The sequence below is a fragment of the Trachypithecus francoisi genome, unplaced genomic scaffold, assembly GCF_009764315.1.
Source record: "Trachypithecus francoisi isolate TF-2019V2 unplaced genomic scaffold, Tfra_2.0 Lachesis_group5, whole genome shotgun sequence".
Classification (NCBI taxonomy): Eukaryota; Metazoa; Chordata; class Mammalia; order Primates; family Cercopithecidae; genus Trachypithecus; species Trachypithecus francoisi.
The window spans coordinates 123945766-123964206 of record NW_022681470.1 but is presented as its reverse complement, the minus strand read 5'-3'; the positions used below and the strand labels follow the sequence as shown (position 1 = coordinate 123964206).

Here is an 18441-nt window from a genome sequence, read left to right as displayed (position 1 = left end):
TGCTGACCAACCAGTTATACTGGGGTTCCCCAAACTCCCTCTTTGGGTTAGATTAACTGGTTAGAGCAGCTTACAGAACTCAGGGGAAAAAACAAAAACCAAACTTTCACTAGTTTATTACAAAGAGTATTTTAAAGGATACAAACACAACAGTCAGATGAAGAGACACATAGGACAAGGTCTGAAAGTGCCCCCAGTGCAGACTCTTCTGTACCTGTGGAGCTGGGTTGTGCCACCTTCTTGGCACATGGAAGCGTTCTAGTTAACTTTCCTGGAAGTACCCCCGTCACCCATATTTGGCTATTGGCAAGTTCTCAGAACCTAGTCCTTTTGGGTTTTTATGGAAAGTTCATTACATAGGCATGATTGATTAGATCATTGGCCACTGCCGATTAATTTAACCTTCAGCCTCTCTCCTCTCCCTGGTGGTTGGGGAGCTCGGCTGAAAGTTCCAATCCTAATCCTGCCTCAGTCCTTCTGGTTACCAGCCCCTATCCTGTAGCTACCTATGGGCTGCCAGCCATCAGTCAACTCATTAGCATACACACACACACACACACACACACACACACACTCATCACTTTGGAGATTCCAAAGATTTTAGGAGTTGTATGCCAGGGAACAGGGTAAAGACCAAAATTTCACAATATCACCATGTGTTTTTATAAATTAATAACATTGGATATTAAGTCAGCCTTCTATTTGGTGCTTTTGTAATGAAGAAACTGAGGTCCCCTACGTGCTCTCTTAACCAAGCTGGTTGCATCTGACAGATTTACTGGACTATTTCTTTCCCTTGTTTTCCTCCCTATGAGACACAAAAGATGTAAAGATGATTCTTTACAACCAGTAGGACACCCCTGTACACTACGAACGTACTGCTTTTACTGGTTGAGTTGTCTACATATCAAGAGTCAGTTGTATGTTTCTCGCCCTGTTTCTGTTGGTTATAAATGTAAATAAACAACCATTAATTAGTTATATGGCTGCAAAAAGAAAGAAGGTTGATTCTACGAAAACTAAGTTGAAAGTTCTTAAAGAATATGATAAAAATGAGTTACTTAAAAAGTACTGCTGTCAAATTAGGTGTTGGTCAAATAATTGAAATGACTGCAGGACAAACATAAAAATCTGGAAAACTGCATTGTATGATTCTTGAAGGTCTTGTACAACTTTTAAAAATGAAAATGGTAGACAATATGTTATAGATAGATTTAGGCAAGATGCATAATAAACCTCTGGTTATTTTATTTAAAAATATCTTGGCCCTGGATTTTGTTAAAAGAAAAAGGAAAAGGAGAAAATATCTATATGCTTTAATTAAAATTATAAGCTTTGGTCATGTGCTTCTCATGTAATAAAAAAAAAAATAAAATGATGAGGTTAATGTATGCATAGACCCTTTTTACAATTTCCCATTTTAACTTTTTCTAATTAACCAACAAATTATTAATTTTGGTTTCACAGGAAAAGAGAAATTAAGGAATTAAACTAATGAAGGAATTCATTTAGCTATAGTCATTCTTTCGGTTATAAATTCTTTCTTTAGGTACACTGTCAAAATTACCCTTCATATTCAGTAATTCTTATTCATTTGGTAGAAGAAAATAAATACGTCTGGACTCCACTAATATCACATTATAAACAATTAAGGTGAAGTCATATTGAATTATTTATTAGTACAAGTAATTTAAAAAGAGTAAATTTAATATTATAACATAATGACACTTAAAAAGGGAAATTCTGACAAACTGGAAAATACTTTTCTTCACATTAATACCAGATCTGACACTATCACTTCTATAGGTAAACAATTCCTACCACACTACCTACTCCAAATTAAAATCCTGGCTAGGCAGTCTAGCCCTTGTATAATTACTGACCTTTATCTCATTTTTCCTATATAATCTCTATATTCAGAGCTTCCATTAGTCCCCCTATGCTTTTTGATGAAATAAAAAGGAGCGCCTGCACAGTGCAGAACTTACGGAGCAAGCAAAGAACATCTTTGTGAAAATTCGAGGAAGGAACTCCTTCCTGGGTATAGAAGCAGCACAACAAAAGGTTTTATTGTTTAATTAGTGGAGCTTGGTCTGAATTTCAGCCAGCATGTACCCTGGTCTGGGTACCACTTTTGGAGTGGGCAACATATAAAAACTTATCCAGCAGCCTTCTTTAAACCTTAGCAAGTCTAATTACTCAGTATTATTCTACTTTTTCTTATTCTTTTTAAAATTTGTACCTTGTTGTTTGTGATGCCCTTGCTGATTCCACATCCTAATATCCACATTCAGATGGAATCAGTCATTGTCTCTTCCAGGTTACCTCTGTAACTTTATGTTTTTTATTATTGTGTTAAATATGCTGTATTAGGCTTGCATTATACAACTCACTTCTTTACTAGACAATAGGATACTTAACTGCAAATTTAAATCTAATATTTGGGGCTATCTTTTATATCCACTACTTTTTAAAATATATTTTTGAATGAATGAATGAATGAATGAATTCATGCATGGATGACTTGGATTGACGGGTGTATGTGGATGAATAAATTAATGGCTAAATAAAATGCTTTTGTAATTATCTAAAGTATCCTATTTCAATACTCATCTGTTAAGACTCTATGCATCAGATTTCTATTCAAATTTCCTATTTGTCTTTTTTTTTTCTGATCTCATTTTAACAACCCAAGGTGAATGATTTCTAATAACCCACAACAATGGTATGCACAGCAAATAGTCACAAACTTGGTCTATACCAAGAGCTTTCCATACTTTCTCTCATAATCTTCTCCAAGAACCAAGAGGACAGCAGCTATAATTATTATTATAAGTAATAATAATAATTTATAATTGCTTATTCACCCCATACCCTGGAGTGCTGAAGTAACCTGTCCAAGGCAACATGATTTGAAAGTGTTGGAACTGCATCTGATGTCTTCTCTGTAGTTCAGAGCCCAAATTTATAACCACTATATTATACTACTCTTTTTTATGCATTTTGGTACTCTACCAAAGTCAAGTGTTGGGCCCAACAGCTATTACTTAATAAGTGGTAATTGAGCAAATTAACTAATGAAATTTAAGTGAAGCTCTCCTCAAGAGAAATTGCCTTCGCTTTCTCCCAACATGGATGTCTTCAAATAATCACATTTATCTGAAAAAGCATATTACAAAGAATTTCTAAACACCCAATTGCAAGGATTAATACTATAATCTGTTTATAAAAATCATATTTTAAAATAAGCTATCTAGTGTTACATTTTTCCCCAAAACAAACTAATGTAAAATATAAGACAAAATGTCATAAGCCTGAGCTGTGAAACATACTGCAGACATTACAGAAATTTTTCTTAACAAATGCTACATTTGTGAGAAAACAATATTATAGTGCTAATGAACTTATCATATAACAAACTCATTAGTTTTCTTAACTCCTCCTTAAATGTACTGAAGATAAATGATTTCTGCATATTTTTTCTATTTAATAGATAAATATTTTGAGAATACAGCAATACATAAACATGGTTCCTGGCTTGCGAAGAGACAGACCAGTAAGTAGGTTTCAAACAAGCAGCACACAGGAAGTTCATGTCACAAACTCTCTGGACGAGGAGGAGGAAGCCAACCCTGAAGGACAAGTAGGACTCAACCAGAGGGAAATGGGTGGAATTGGGGAAAGGCCCGGATTCAGGAGAAATCTCCGGTATACCTGGGGACATTCAAATCAGCATCTCAAAGCTAAGGAGTTTGGCCTTTACCTTGAGTGTGAGGAAAAGTCATTGCCATTTTTTTTTCTGATCTCATTTAAAGAGTTTATAACCCCCATGATCATGCCACTTAGGATTAAACTAGGATTCAACTGATACTTGAGAAAGATGACTCTGGCTGCAGTGTAGGGGTATTGGATTTGACAGGAGAGAAAGTGGAGGCAATTTCAAGAGAGGTGATAGACACCAGAACTAAGTTAATGACAATGTGGAGAGAGAAAAATCCCACTTTGTCTATATGTACCTTGTTAGCCTTATCGCTGCTTAGCACTTTGCATCTAACACCCTGGCAGGAAGGTGGAAATGCTGATTTTACTTGACAGAGATTTTTACCTACCTTCCGTCTCTACTCCATTTTAAAATGTAATTCAACACTTAGTTTGACAAGTCTGAATCCTTCAGCCAAATCCAAAACTCTTACATGGCACAACTTTTATTTTATATTTCAAACACTGTCATTCCTAGCAATATGTGTTTTTAAAGCACATGCATATTTTCTTCATTATACCTAAAGTTCTGTTTCTCGCCTTTCTGTATACAGCAGATTTCCATTCAAATTTCCTATTTGCCATTACATGGAGGTAAAATAATTGTTTTTTTTGTTTGTTTGTTTTTTTTTTTTTTTTTTTTCTCCATCCAAGCCCCACACTACTCAAAGATTCCAAGGAGGAGGTGGAAGTAGGCAGGTGAATCAAACTTTTAAAAGATGATATAATCAGTGTCAAGTCCAGGCCCTACCTAGCAAATAAGTACGTTCTGCATTAGTTACACAAACATGAGAAGGACAACTAGAATAGACAAAATGGTCATAGAAAAGAGGAATAAATTAAAGGAAGCATTAAAGATAAAGTGAATTTTGTTAGCATGTGGGAAACAAACAAGAGAACCAAAACAAGAGTGGTAAAAAGGCATCGTGTGAGCAGTCTTCCCTGAATAGGAAAGAAAGAATAAAAATTTTATTAACAAGAGCAAATTTTCCAGGAACATTTTACATAAATGAGGTAACTGTAGATTTCATTCTACATTTCATTCTACATTTAATGAAATCATAGAACAAAAAGAACACAAAGCATTTAGTCAGAAAGTAAGCTACTGAGATCTGACAGTGATACCTTTCTTCCTCAAGACCACAGTCACTGTGGCAAAGTATGCTCAACTTCACATCTCATCATTTCACATTCTGTATTTCATCACAAAACTAAATTGTTTTTAAAAATTACAACTGAAGGGTGGGCATGGTGGCTCATGTCTGTAATCCCAGCACTTTGGGAGGCTGAGGTGGGCGGATCACCTGAGGTCAGGAGTTTGAGACCAGCTTGGCCAACGTAGTGAAACCCCATCTCTACTAAAAATACAAAAACTAGCCGGGTGTGGTGGCATGCACGTTTGGTCCCAGCTACTCGAGGGCTGAGGCACGAGAATTGCTTGAACCCAGGAGGCAGAGGCTGCAGTGAGCCAAGATCATGCCACTGCACTCCAGCCTGGGCATTACAGCGAGACTCTGTCTCAAAAAATTTAAAAAAAAATAAGTAAATAATTAAATAAAATTAAAAAAATAAGAATTGCAACTGAAATTCATCAAATGTTTGTCTTCTTTCCATTTAGGTGCATAGAGTTTGGAAAACAGATAGGACCTTATCGGGTCCAAATGAACAGATCAAACTATTTTTGGACTATGTAAGATTATAATTAATGTAGATTCTAGTATATGTTCTATAATATTGTATACCATCAGATTTGATAAGTGTATGATCTATGTATTTAAGGCAATAATAAATATTTTGAACACAACAGGACTAATAACTTCACAGTACTCAAATGGTAGGAATGCATAACAAATTTTCTTTCTTTCTATTTTTTTTTGAGACAAGGTCTATCTCTGTTGTCCAGGTTGAAGTGCAAGTGGCACGATCATGGCTTACTGCAACTTTGACCTCCTGGGCTCAAGTGATCCTCCCACCTCAGCTTCCCAAGAAGCTGGGACCACAGGCATATGGCACCATGCCCATCTAATTTTTTTATTTTTTGTAGAGATGGGATCTTACTATGTTACCCAGGCTGATCTTGAACTCCTGGGTTCAAGCATCCTCCCGCCTCAGCCTCCTAAATTGTTAGGATTATAGGCGTTAGGTGGCACACCTGGCCTGATTTTCAACTAAACAGTTCTACTACCTAGTCTACATTTTAAAATTTTTATCGAAGTAAGTATGTATGTGATATATTTTATATATGCCATATAGAAATGCCCTTATAGATAAGTATCAAAAATAAATGAAGTATTTATCCACTGGAAAAGAATTAAGTGGAAATGATGAAAAATGCCTACCTGTATATATTTGTGAATGTACCAAGAAGCTTGTTTTCCATCATTCACTGATTCCACTGTAGTGTTAGCCAAACCAACGACATCGCCACCTGCAAACACCCATGGTTCACTAGTTTGCATAGTTTCTGGATCTACTTCTGGGAGACCCCATCTGTTAAATTTTATAGGGCTCAAGGCTTCTTTTACTGGAAAAAAAAGTGAAAAACAATAGACAATGACTAATCAACAGACAATTCCAAAACAATAATTTTAAAATTAAGAAAAAATATGGTTTAATTATTATTCCAGGGATTCAAACAACAGTTTTTAGTAAACTGTAAAAATGAAAAGCTAACAAAACATTGGCATTAACAACACATTTGAAGTGCACTGACTTAACTTTACACCTCACATACAGGAATTAAAGACTACAGATTTGGTCAATGTTTCAGAGCAGACATTTATGTCTACGAAGTATGGATCTATAAAGAAGGAAAGTACAACCTTTTAAATACATACAAAATACATTTTCTAAAACTTTATTCATAGCCATCATTTTTACAGATCTGTTACTACTCATATCATCCCAAACTTGTTCATGTGTGTCACTTTTGAAAGTTACATCATGAATTCAGGTCAATAGCTAATCTCCCTTTTACAACAAAACATTTTATAAAGCAAAATGAGACAAAATATTTAACATTTTCGTTAAATTATTTGCACGTACTATTAAGCAATTTAATAGATCTAGTATATAGTTACATTTAGCCAGCAATTTCTGCTTTGTTTTGTTGAAAGCAACAAATGCAAACATTAACATTAATTCCTTGTGGAAGTTGCTCTGTAAAGTAGTTTCGCAATTATTTGCTAAATATGCTGCATTCCATTGAATTTAAGAGTCATGGAAGAGGAATGAGGTTGTGCTTCTTTAAGAAAAATATCTAATGAATATTTTGAAAGCATAATACTGGCATTTGGAAGAGATCAATGGATGCAATTTAGAGAAAGGGTTGAACAAGAGTAAGCCAGTGTTTAGGATAAAATGTTCTCTCCAGGTAATGATGTCATAATTTTTAAGCAAAGCATCTCAGATTAAGGGCCTTATTCTTTACTCCAACTCAAAAGAGAAAATTTAATCACAAATTAAAGTAAAGGAGGAGAGCTTGGTAGATTTTGGAACAGAAAAGTTAGTTGTTGAAATGATTTATGAATCAAGTATAAGGCAAAATAGCCAAATATAAAAAATGTTATTTTGACACCTAAAACCAGTTTCTTCTGAGTAAAATAGAGAAAAAAAAAGAAATAAAATAAACATTGATATATATTTATAGCTTTCTATTTAAAGAATGTTAGAGTTGTAGAAAATTATTGAGGGATTACTGTTGATTGTGTTTTTCTCACAAGACCACAGGTTCCCTGAGAACAGGAATGTGTCCACACTGCTTGCCTGTTTCACAGAGCACACTACAGTTCTTGGAGCAGAGGACACTCAATTGGATTGATGGATGAATGAATGAATGAGTAGATGGGTCAATGATATCATACTCAGGTTTTCATTTTAAAATCTTCTACTGTTTCTATTTGTTTTTTCATCTTTCATTGAGAGGAAAATTAAATATTCATGCAATTACTTTCAAAGCAGAATGGCATTTTGAGGAAATTTTTCTAATGTTTTTAAAGGTCACATGAAAAGAGACCTTTATCATTTGTTCCCCATTGCATAACAGATCATCACTATCATCTGTTGACAGTTACTTGAGTTGCAAGAAAGTCAATAGTGAGTATGGCTCATCAATTCAATCTATTTTAATAATGGCAACTGTAACACACCATCATTGAATGATGTATGTAATGAGCTTTATAAATAGCAGCAAGGGGTAAAAATGAATTCTGGTCTATCAGAAATGACCTTATGTTTCCAAAACTTTGGGCTACAAGAGATATGAAATAAAGACAATTATTAAAAAGATCAGAAATTCAAAATTTTATCACTGGGAGATCAAAGCTTTTTTTTTTTTTTTTTAAAGTACAGATTTCACTCTAAGCTTGAGCAGGATAGGAATAATTCCTTAGTTATCTCTGAGTCCCACAACATCAATTAGAGTCAAAGATACATTTACAGTCGGCCCTCTGTATCTATGGGTTCACATCTGTGGATTCAATCCACTGTGCATTGAAAATATTTGGGAAAAAAATAGAATGTTTATGTCTGTACTGAACATGTACATACTTTTTTCTTTCCATTATTCCCTAAACAATATAGTATATCAACTATATATACAGCATTTACATTGTATTAGATATACCATAAGTAATCCAAAGATGATTTAAAGTATATGGGAGGATATATGTAGATTATATGCAAATAATACACCATTTTCTGTAACAGACTGGAGAGCACAGATGGATTTTGGTATCCATGGGGGATCCCGGAACCAAGCCCCCACAGATGTGAAGGGATAACTTTATCGTGAAGTTACTGAAGCTTAAGTAGGATCCCTCACTTGCATGGGACTCTTTCAAAGCCCTGTGCCTAATTTCAAATCTCTAAATTTTCCTTTTCTTAAAGAAGAGCCCTCAAATTGCATAAGCTTCAGGCCTCATAGCATTTGAATCTTCACTTGAGCACAGTGAATTGTACACAGGAGGCGCTGAATAAATGCTTCACAAATTGAAGTTCTTGAAGAATGTGCTTTACCATATTTTAGGATGCAAAAAATGTACATAGAACAATTCACTTTAACAATCCACCTGTCACAAACTCGGTTAATAAGTAGTCAGGAAATGTTACTCTGAGTTTCATAAGTAACTTTGCATGTCTTAAAATATTTAGCACCAATATCATAAGCCACCCTAGGGGCATTTATTTGTGAATTTAAAAGCACTCTTCTGTTCACGGGCATTTCTATTGTATATGCATTGTGTTATTATGTGTCCCTAATCATTCATAATACTCATGGATACTTCTAAAAATAAGCTTTCTTTCCTCAATATATATTTACCCTTTGAAGTCTTAAACCTGAATATCAACTGTTTTAATTATTTTATCATTTGTAATATCCAGCTAATCTCATTAAAAATCAAACAATTCTTTGATATTCTATTCTAAAATAGAGAAAGGATCTTCTTTCATATTAAAAATCATCTCGGCCTCCTTTTGAAAATTAACTACCAAATTTCCTCCTGCTTATTTTGGAGACCTTCAAGTTTAACATGTTCCTAATTTCATTCAAGAAATAAAAAGAAAAACCAAGAGATCACACAGCTGGTTATGAGCTGTGGTTACTAACATCAATCAAAATAGAGATCATCTGTATATATTTTAATGCCCAATATTTGGCTCATCAAATATCTACAAAAAGATCACTAAGAAAGTAGAACATGGACAACTTTTATAAATATAAGCAATGCTACAGCAGGTCAGAAATGTTTTCTTTAAGTAGCACTAAGCACCAAGAATGACTGTATCACAAGCACCAAGAATGACTGTATGACCAAGAATGACTGAACATCAAATGGTTAGGATCATTTCCTTGTACATACAGTAGACTCTATTTAAGCAAACGTAATATTCATATATGATTCATACTATATATGAATTTACTGAAACGTTGTTAAATCTGATTATGGAGCTAAATACTTTTCCTAATTTCAACAATTATTTTAAAATATAGCGATTATTTTAATTATTTAATCATTTTTTAAGCTTAGAACTAAAATCAAGGATTCAGTGAAAAAATCCACGTGCATGTTATTCGTAATTTCTCAGAAAGGAATTCATTTATTTAGTTGCTCCTTATGAAGAAGACTATCATCCTCATCGTAACTGTTCTTCTATGAACTCCCCACAGCTCTTTTACATCTCTGCTGATACATTTAACTTGGAATACAATAAAAATAAATCTCAGAAGCAAATCTTCTGTTCTGTCTTTACCCAGCTTGGAAGGAGTGAAAGCATAAGTGGATGAAAAATGTATATTTACATTTGCAAACCAAATAACTGCTTGCCATTTCCTCTGAAGTGTTAAATGAATATTAATAGAAGGATTGTATTATTCCTTTCTTGTTTATAAAATGGGGAGGGGGATTTTCTGTTATGTTCATGCACAGTTTTCTCACAGATTTCCATGAGATTGCTTCTTGATGGAGACTGTGGCATATGTCCCAGGAGCTCCATAGTTGAACAGAAAAAGAACTTGAAAAAGAATCCCAAAACATGCTTATTCACAGTCTATATTATTCTTCAATTGGGAGAGAAATTTGTTAAATGACATGGTGCCTGGAATTTTATGCAGTCTTTATAAAGAATGAAAACGTCCTTAATTCATACCAAACATTCAAGATTTATGTTAATTTCTGCTTTAATTACTACTATGTTCAAATGAGCTTATTTAAAAAACAAAGACACTCTGAGGTAGCTTTATAACAAGAAATGGTTTTGAAATTGGAACTTTTAGTCAATTTAATGTTATGCATGAAATGATTTTTTATACAGACTTAATGGTATTGTGACACAGAAGTTCTTCAATAAGCCACAGCTTAAAATTGCAGAAACTGTCCCTCAGGGACACATCACTGGCAGATGCAGATTGCCAAGGTCAATTAAACTGATGTAGCTGTGCTGTCATATATGTAAAAGAGAAACCCACAAGCATATGACAAGTATATTTCTCAGTGTTTATAAAAAGATGTCAAGAATGTTATACTTTAGTACACAAATATAAATTAATTCTCCATACACAATAAAACAATACAACAGATATCATAATGAAAAAGGATTATTAGTATTCTTTGGAGAGTTTGGTGTGTTATAAAACAATGGGGAGAATAAAAACTTTCAACACTTACAATAAAATGATACCTTGAAAACATAGATGAATTCACCTATGTCCTTGTTGTTTAATTTTTACATAACCTATTACTGAGTAGGACCAAAGCACAATGAAACTAAAAGGCGAGCTGAGGCAGTAATCTCAGTAATTCAGTGCTGAAAGCAAAATCTCAGCAAGATCAAATAAATTCTAACTACAAGGCCAGGATATCAGAGTTCTGTTTAAATAGAATAACCTGGGGTAAGGAAGGGCCAGAACCAGAGAATGCCTCCAACTAAGAATATCAAGTCTGGATGGCTTGAGCTCTGTCTTCACATCTCCCTTCCACCTCTCAGTACTTTAATCAGCATGCTCTCCACAATGAAGATTCATCGTTTTCCTTCTGCCAGTCTCTCAAAAGGTAACCTTGATTCTGCACCTTCCTGCTCCTCCAGGTCCTCAAATACTGTCTCTTACTCTTTTTAGTAGATTGTATTTGTCATTTTCTCCTCTCCTATTTAAAAAAAAAACTTTGTTTTTGACATGGTTATCTTTTTTCACTGACATCCTTATATCTTCCTTTACCCAATTTCTCAGAGTCATATACTTGGACTGCTTACTTGTCTAACCACCAAATTATTCCTCAAATGAAAGTATGGTCTCCACGGTCACCAAATTCTGTGACCTTAGTCTTCAGCCCTTTTGCCTTTCTGTAGCATCTAACAGTTGAATGACATTAATTTGATCTCCTTCTCTGATTTGCAGAATGCTCTTCTACCCTGGCTCTGCTTACCTTTAAACGGTTCTTCTTGGGCTCTAGCCCTTCCTCACCTCTTCATTTTCCTCTTCTCAGCTCTCAAATATTCAGTCCACTGCACTTTCTCTGTCAGAAATCATAGTCATTTAGGGCCTTCAATTTCATCTCTATAAAGATGGCCTCAAACTCTCCCTTGAGCTCTTCCTTTTATTCTGGAACTTCTGGATGCCTGTTTAAGATTATAACTTAATGCTCTAATGTCCCTTCCAAATCATCGCATCCAAAACTCAGTTGACATGCTTCCTCTGGGCCTTCCCATCTCATGATTTATTATTGGTGACCTTACTTTTTCACCTGCTCTACTCATTGTGAGCACCAGTCTTACCTCTGCTTCACTCCTCACACCTTCTACAGACCTGACTCCTTTCTCTTGCCCCAATGTCAGGAGAAGACCTTGTCCCACATTTCACAGAGAATATAAAAGCTATCACATGGGAATTCTCTTGTCTTCCCATCAGCAAAACTACAAACCTAGTGGATCTATACATTTACTCTCTCTCTTCCTTTTTAATACCATCAAGGAATTCTCCCTCCTATCAGAAACCAGTCTCTCCACATGGGCCTAAGAATCCTCTCCTCTTACCTGGTAGGGATTTTGCCCCCATATGCTATATCCACTCTCTTCTCCATTAGCAGCCACTCTCTGCAAATTAGAGGTTTCCCATATGTAGGTACATACATGTACAGTAGTACCTCCCAATTTAAAACCATTCCAGATCTGCATTTGCCTCCAAAGCTTCACTAAAACTTTTTTCACTGAGATGATTAATTGGTTCCAGGTTGCCAAGTTCAGTGATTCTTCCCAGTGATCATCTCGCTTCAGTGCCTGAAATAGGGTGAGGTGAGTGAGGCAGCCAAAGAACAAAATTTAAGGAGGTCCTTAGTCTCAGGGTCATGCAAAGGCCAAGTTGGACAGGCACCTAATGTTCCTCCCTCTTGTGTTCCTTGATTTCTCAGCAAAATTCAACAGATAACCACTTCCTCCTCATGAAAGTCTTTTAGCTTTGCTTCCATGACATCATACTTTCTGCTTTTCCACCTGTCCTCACGATGAGTTTTTAATCATCATGATTGCTTTTTCCTATTCCCTTTTTTTCTTTTCTTTTCTTTTCTTTCTTTCTTCTTTCTTTCTTTCTTTCTTTTTTTTGAGAAGGAGTCTTGCTCTGTGGCCCAGTCTATAGTACAGTGGCATGACCTCCACTCATTGCAACCTCTACCTCCCAGGTTCAAGTGATTCTTGTGCCTCAGTCTCCCAAGTAGCTGGGATAGGTGCTTGCCACCACGCTCAGCTAATTTTTGTATTTTCAGTAGAGACGGGGTTTTACCAGGTTGGCCAGTACCACTCCTGACCTCAAGTGATATGCCAGCCTCAGCCTCCCGAGGTGCTGGAATTACAGGCATGAGCCATCGCATCAGGCCCCAATTCCCTTCTTCAAAACTAAAAATAGAACTTACAAATCTTAGTATAATCCTTGAATCTTGTTTTCAAATATCTCAACATTCAATCAGTTAACATGTTGTGCCAATCCATCCAATGAAAATTTTATCCTGGTTACTTCTTACATTCCATTAACGTCACTGTCAACTAAAGAACAACGTTACAAAAAATAATCAATCAGCACTTATGGATCTCTAGTACATGGCAGGCACACTGCTGGATATTTCCATAGAATATCTTATTAGATCACAAAAGAACCCTTGAAGGTGGATATTATCATCCTCAATAAAGCCAAGAGGTAGCAGAGGCAGTATCTGAATCCAATTATTTCTGTCTCCAAAGTCCTGCTGCTTCTGACTTTGGGTGCAGGGGCAAGAGAAAGTCAGAATAAATAGACTCACTACAGTCTCTTAAAATTCAGCACTGGGGATCATGGGAGTAACTAAAATGAAGATAGGAATAGCAAAGAATTCTAGTCTTGGCTAGCTTCACAGATTCAGCCTTGAGAGCATCCTTTCCAATGAAATATTTTCCCCCCCTTTCTGGTGAATTAACCACTAACGACTTTCTGTTACACTAGGCACTATGTGACTTTATTTCAATTATTTGTTTTACCTCTGCTACTCCTAAGTTCAGATGATATACTTAAGTCAGCTACTTCCCCAGCATCTAGCATATAATTGGCATATAAGCGGAATCTAATATGTTTTTTGGTCTAAAAATGTAGTGTTTGTCCGTTCTATTTATTTAGCACTCTTATTATTCTGTGTTAGTTATTTTTCTTCTAGGTCTTATTTTCACAATTAGAGAGTCAGTTCATTGTGTGGAGAAAAAGTGTTTCTACAGTGAGAAAGAATGGGCACATACTGAATTTCTTTTGATCGGTTTAACTATTTGGTTTCCCGACTGCTATGGTTAGATAATTTTCAGTTTCAATAAGCTGGTAGAATTCAGGCAGGGTAAAGTACAGATCTGATATTCTCCCTCACCCTATTCAGGATAAACTTAGGCTCCCTGAGTTGAATGGAAAAGATAGATGTCAATAATAGCCTATAGCAACTCCTTTTGTGTTATTTGTATTCTATTGGGAATTTCATTTCCATTTCCTAAACTGACCAACAAACCAATTCAGAATTAAAACAGTCCAAGTACTTCACCTTGATTTGCTTATTTCTCTGAAATAATTCTAAGACACTGAACTCCTTGAACATTGGATTTCATTTTACCTGGAAGAGATCTCCTCCTTGAAGTTAAGTATATAGGAATTGTTTTCAAATTCTCTGTTGGATCCCCAAATGCTGTACTTTGATTTGCTTATTTATATTCAATGATACCATCTATTTAAGACCGCAAACTCCTTGAAGGAATAGATCATCCTTTAATCTGATTTGGACCATAATCATTATAATTCTCTGCACATTTGGGTGCTTAATATTTCTTGATAATTATGATACAGTGAAAAAATAGAAAGGGTATTGAAAATTTTATGTATACTTCTCAGTGAACAAAATTTTTAAATGATGAATTATGTCATTAAATGATATAAACAATTACTGAAAGGGGTTAAGAAAAATGTTTCATATAAAATCCCCATTTGCTACATTTAGTGGAAAAATAAAAACAAATAGGAAACCAGCAGTAAATTATACTTGTGAAAATAATATTATTAAAATATAAATGAACACTGAAAAATATTTTAATTAACAAAATAAATCAAATGGAAAAGATTCCCTAAATAGAGCTTTAAAAGTAAGTCTATGTGTGTCTGACTGCCATGACTAATTATGTATCCATGTAATGTGTGTTCAATTTGGGCTTATTTAAATAGCAGAAATGCTCATTAGCTGCAGTATATCTGTGAAGCTTCAGTAAACAGTTTAATGGTTTTTATGTTTAACCAATTTCATAAGTTCCTGTAATTTTAGCTTTAGCAGCTCATTAATGTTATTTTTTGATATCCATCTTACAGCTTTTTTTTTCCTTGTCAATCGTCAGTAGGCACACTCAATGCAAACTTAAAACACACAGTAGAATTTTGTTTAAACAATTTTAGTACATAAGTAAATGTGCAATTCAAAAGTATAGTTTCTTTATATAGAGAACTAGCTGTATTATCATGTACTCAAGAAATATCAACATTGGCAAAGGCCGTATCTAACAGGGATAAAACTGATAGTAATGGAAAACATTTATTGAGTGCTTTCATCAGCATGTAGCTGGTTCTGGGCTACGCATTGTATATACCATCTCTTTGAATCCTCACAAAATAGGTATATCTCAATTTTATAGTTGAGTAATGTGAGATTGAGATAAGTTACCAAGGTCACACCCTTAAGATTTAAACCTCACTAGAAATCAACTACATATGTAGTTGGAAAATGCCTGAAAAATCCACAGAAGCATTTGGAGATACACACCTAGACCTCAGATGAGGGCACTGTACCTTGGGATTAAATAAATCACAAGTCTGGGTAAAGTTGCCAAAGAAAGAATACAAAAACAGGTGAAAACAGAATCATCCACTTATTTTTAAAGTGTCAGCAAGCATAACCTGAACTAAAGCTAGAGAATGATTCCTCGGAGTTACATGAGAATTAAAATATATCTGAGCCAAACAAGCCAAGTAAAGAGGTAATTTCAACAAGTATCAAATACAAAAGAAATATAATGTAGGTAAATAGATTGATGACCTGGAGGTCAATGAACCATAAAAAGGTGACTCTTGGAGTTAAATGGTAAAGGCAAAAAACAGAATTCTGAAAGGGGTTAAGGATAAAGTATCTGGCAAAGACATAAGACTGTGTATACAGGCTATTCTTCCTATGGGTTTGGTAATTTTTAATAGGAAAAAAAGCAAGTCATTACCTTGCCTTCATTCATTCAATTAGCAAAAAAAAAAAAAAAAAAAAAAAAAACTTTTTTTGATCCCTCATGTATTAAATCCTGGTGTAGGCACTGTAGTAAACCACAGATAAGAGACCCATCCTTGTGTGTTGTAAATTTCATCTGGTAGAAGACAAAAAATGAAAAGTAAATAAGTAAGTGAACTATATGATAGTGAAAATGGTTATGAATAGGGTTACATGAAAGAGACTAGTATAAGATAAGGGAGGTGAGAAGCAGAAGGGGTGCTTTAGATCATAGCAATTATGAAGGGTCAGAGAGTGCCTCTGATACATAAAGGATAAGAATAAACCAGTCACGTTATGACGTAGAGGCAGATTATTCCAAGAAGCGGGAAAGGTGGCAAGGGTATTAAGGATGAGATGCAGTTATAGCACATGAGGAGTTGAAGGAAGGTTTTATGTGGGTTAAGGAAAGCAAGGAAGACAAGAGAAGAAGTCTGAGAAATAGGGGCCAAACCAATGAGCGTGTTATAAACTGTGGTAAGAAGTCTATCACAATAAAATAGGACAGCATTGGTGGGTTTAGAACAAAAATATTAAACTAAATAATATCGGTTTAGAAGCTCATTCTGGTAGGATTATATGGAAGTGAGAGTAGAAGCAGGATGACCAGTCTTAGGAAACCATTCTCAATGCAAAGTGAAAACGTCCAGCGTCTGACCATTTCCCTCAACAGAAGGAGGGCTGGCTGGCCTTCAAGACACCTCACGAATACAACACTTTCATATGCTTTTGACCTTACTGTTAATTTTCAGTGCAGACATTTAGAATAAGTCACTTCATTCTTTTCATTCAACCATTTATTCATCTCTTCACTCATTCATCCATTTGGTGAATATTTATTGAGTTAAGGACTGTGCTGGATCTTTGGGTTAAAATATAAATAAAGTACCCTGCAGTGGTACTGTCAGTATACTTTAGAATATATAAGATATACAGAGTGAAATAGAAGAGCAAGAATCAAAAAGGAGAAGCATATTTAACTACATGGTCCCTATGTGTATGTAGGAAACATATTTAATCTACATGCCTCTTTAGATTTCCAGGACCACAATTCTGGAATAAAATTCAAATAGCTAAACACTAAAAACATTTCATGAATTAGCAATGATATGTTTTTCCACCTTTACTCTATTATTTCTTATATACCTTATAATCTAGACAAAGAAACTCCCCCATGTACTTATCCAGCCTGTTTAACTATAACTGGAATGTGCTTTCAATCCCTGTCTCTGTTCTCCTAATTCCTACCCAATCCTCAACTATTACAAATGTCACTGCCTCCATAAAACCTTTTAATTCTTGCTGCTGGACATCATCTCTCTACCCTGTATGTTACACCAGCAATTTATCTGTTTCTCCTGAGTCACTTTCTAACAAAAGGTAACTTCATTTGCATGCATCTTTCCTCCTTTATTAGACTGCAAGCTCCTGCAGATGGGGACAATGTACTTATTTTTGTGAACTTTAGAGAACCTAAAAGAATCTTGTATAATTAATACAAAACACATATAATAAATACAGAATGAAAGAATGGGAAGTAACATCCCACAAGTATGTAGGAGGGCAGATTAGAAGGATGTCAAAATTAAATTGAAGCATTTGGTTTTAATCCCACCATCAGGGAAGAACAGTTTTAGATTCCAAAGTATGAGAGTAATGTGATGAGACAGGTGATGTAAAGTTCATTTGGCAACAGTATGCAAATATAGGGAGAAACGCTGGTCACGTTAAACCAAACGAACTGTAAATACACTTTGAGGAGGGCTTGGAAGATCACTGGATATTTGGCAAACACATACTATATAATATGCTTGTCATTCTTTCACATACTTGTATGGAAAAAATGGTTAGGTAAGTCTTTTTTTTTTTTTTGAGGCGGAGTCTCGCTCTGTTGCCCGGACTGGAGTGCAGTGGCCGGATCTCAGCTCACTGCAAGCTCCGCCTCCCGGGTTTACGCCATTCTCCTGCCTCAGCCTCCCGAGTAGCTGGGACTACAGGCGCCGCCACCTCGCCCGGCTAGTTTTTGTATTTTTAGTAGAGACGGGGTTTCACCGTGTTAGCCAGGAAGGTCTCGATCTCCTGACTTCGCGATCCGCCCGTCTCGGCCTCCCAAAGTGCTGGGATTACAGGCTTGAGCCACCGCGCCCGGCCGGGTAAGTCTTAAAAACACTTTAAAGAGCTTCGGAATTACAAAATGTAACAAGTATGGTTGTTAAAGGGGAAAAAAAGGTTAGCACCAGATAGCATTAATCCACATACTGTTGGGCAGGATCCTCAAATGGATGTTAACATGAATACCAGTTTCCTCCTCCAACAATGGCAGTATATTACATTTGAACTGAGTAGCTTCCGTATTTTGGGAGTACATATTAAATAAGATTTAATGTAA

General features: G+C 35.4%; 1 protein-coding gene across 5 annotated transcripts in view; it reads right to left on the bottom strand.

Moving 5' to 3' along the window:
* The window catches only part of DPYD (dihydropyrimidine dehydrogenase), an 881134-nt gene that overhangs the window by 479528 nt on the left and 383165 nt on the right, over positions 1-18441 (bottom strand). For all 5 annotated transcript variants that reach the window (XM_033199100.1, XM_033199098.1, XM_033199103.1 and 2 more), the window contains one exon: positions 6099-6283. In XM_033199100.1, the coding sequence (XP_033054991.1) occupies positions 6099-6283 (185 nt within the window). The remainder of the gene's footprint in view (positions 1-6098; positions 6284-18441) is intronic.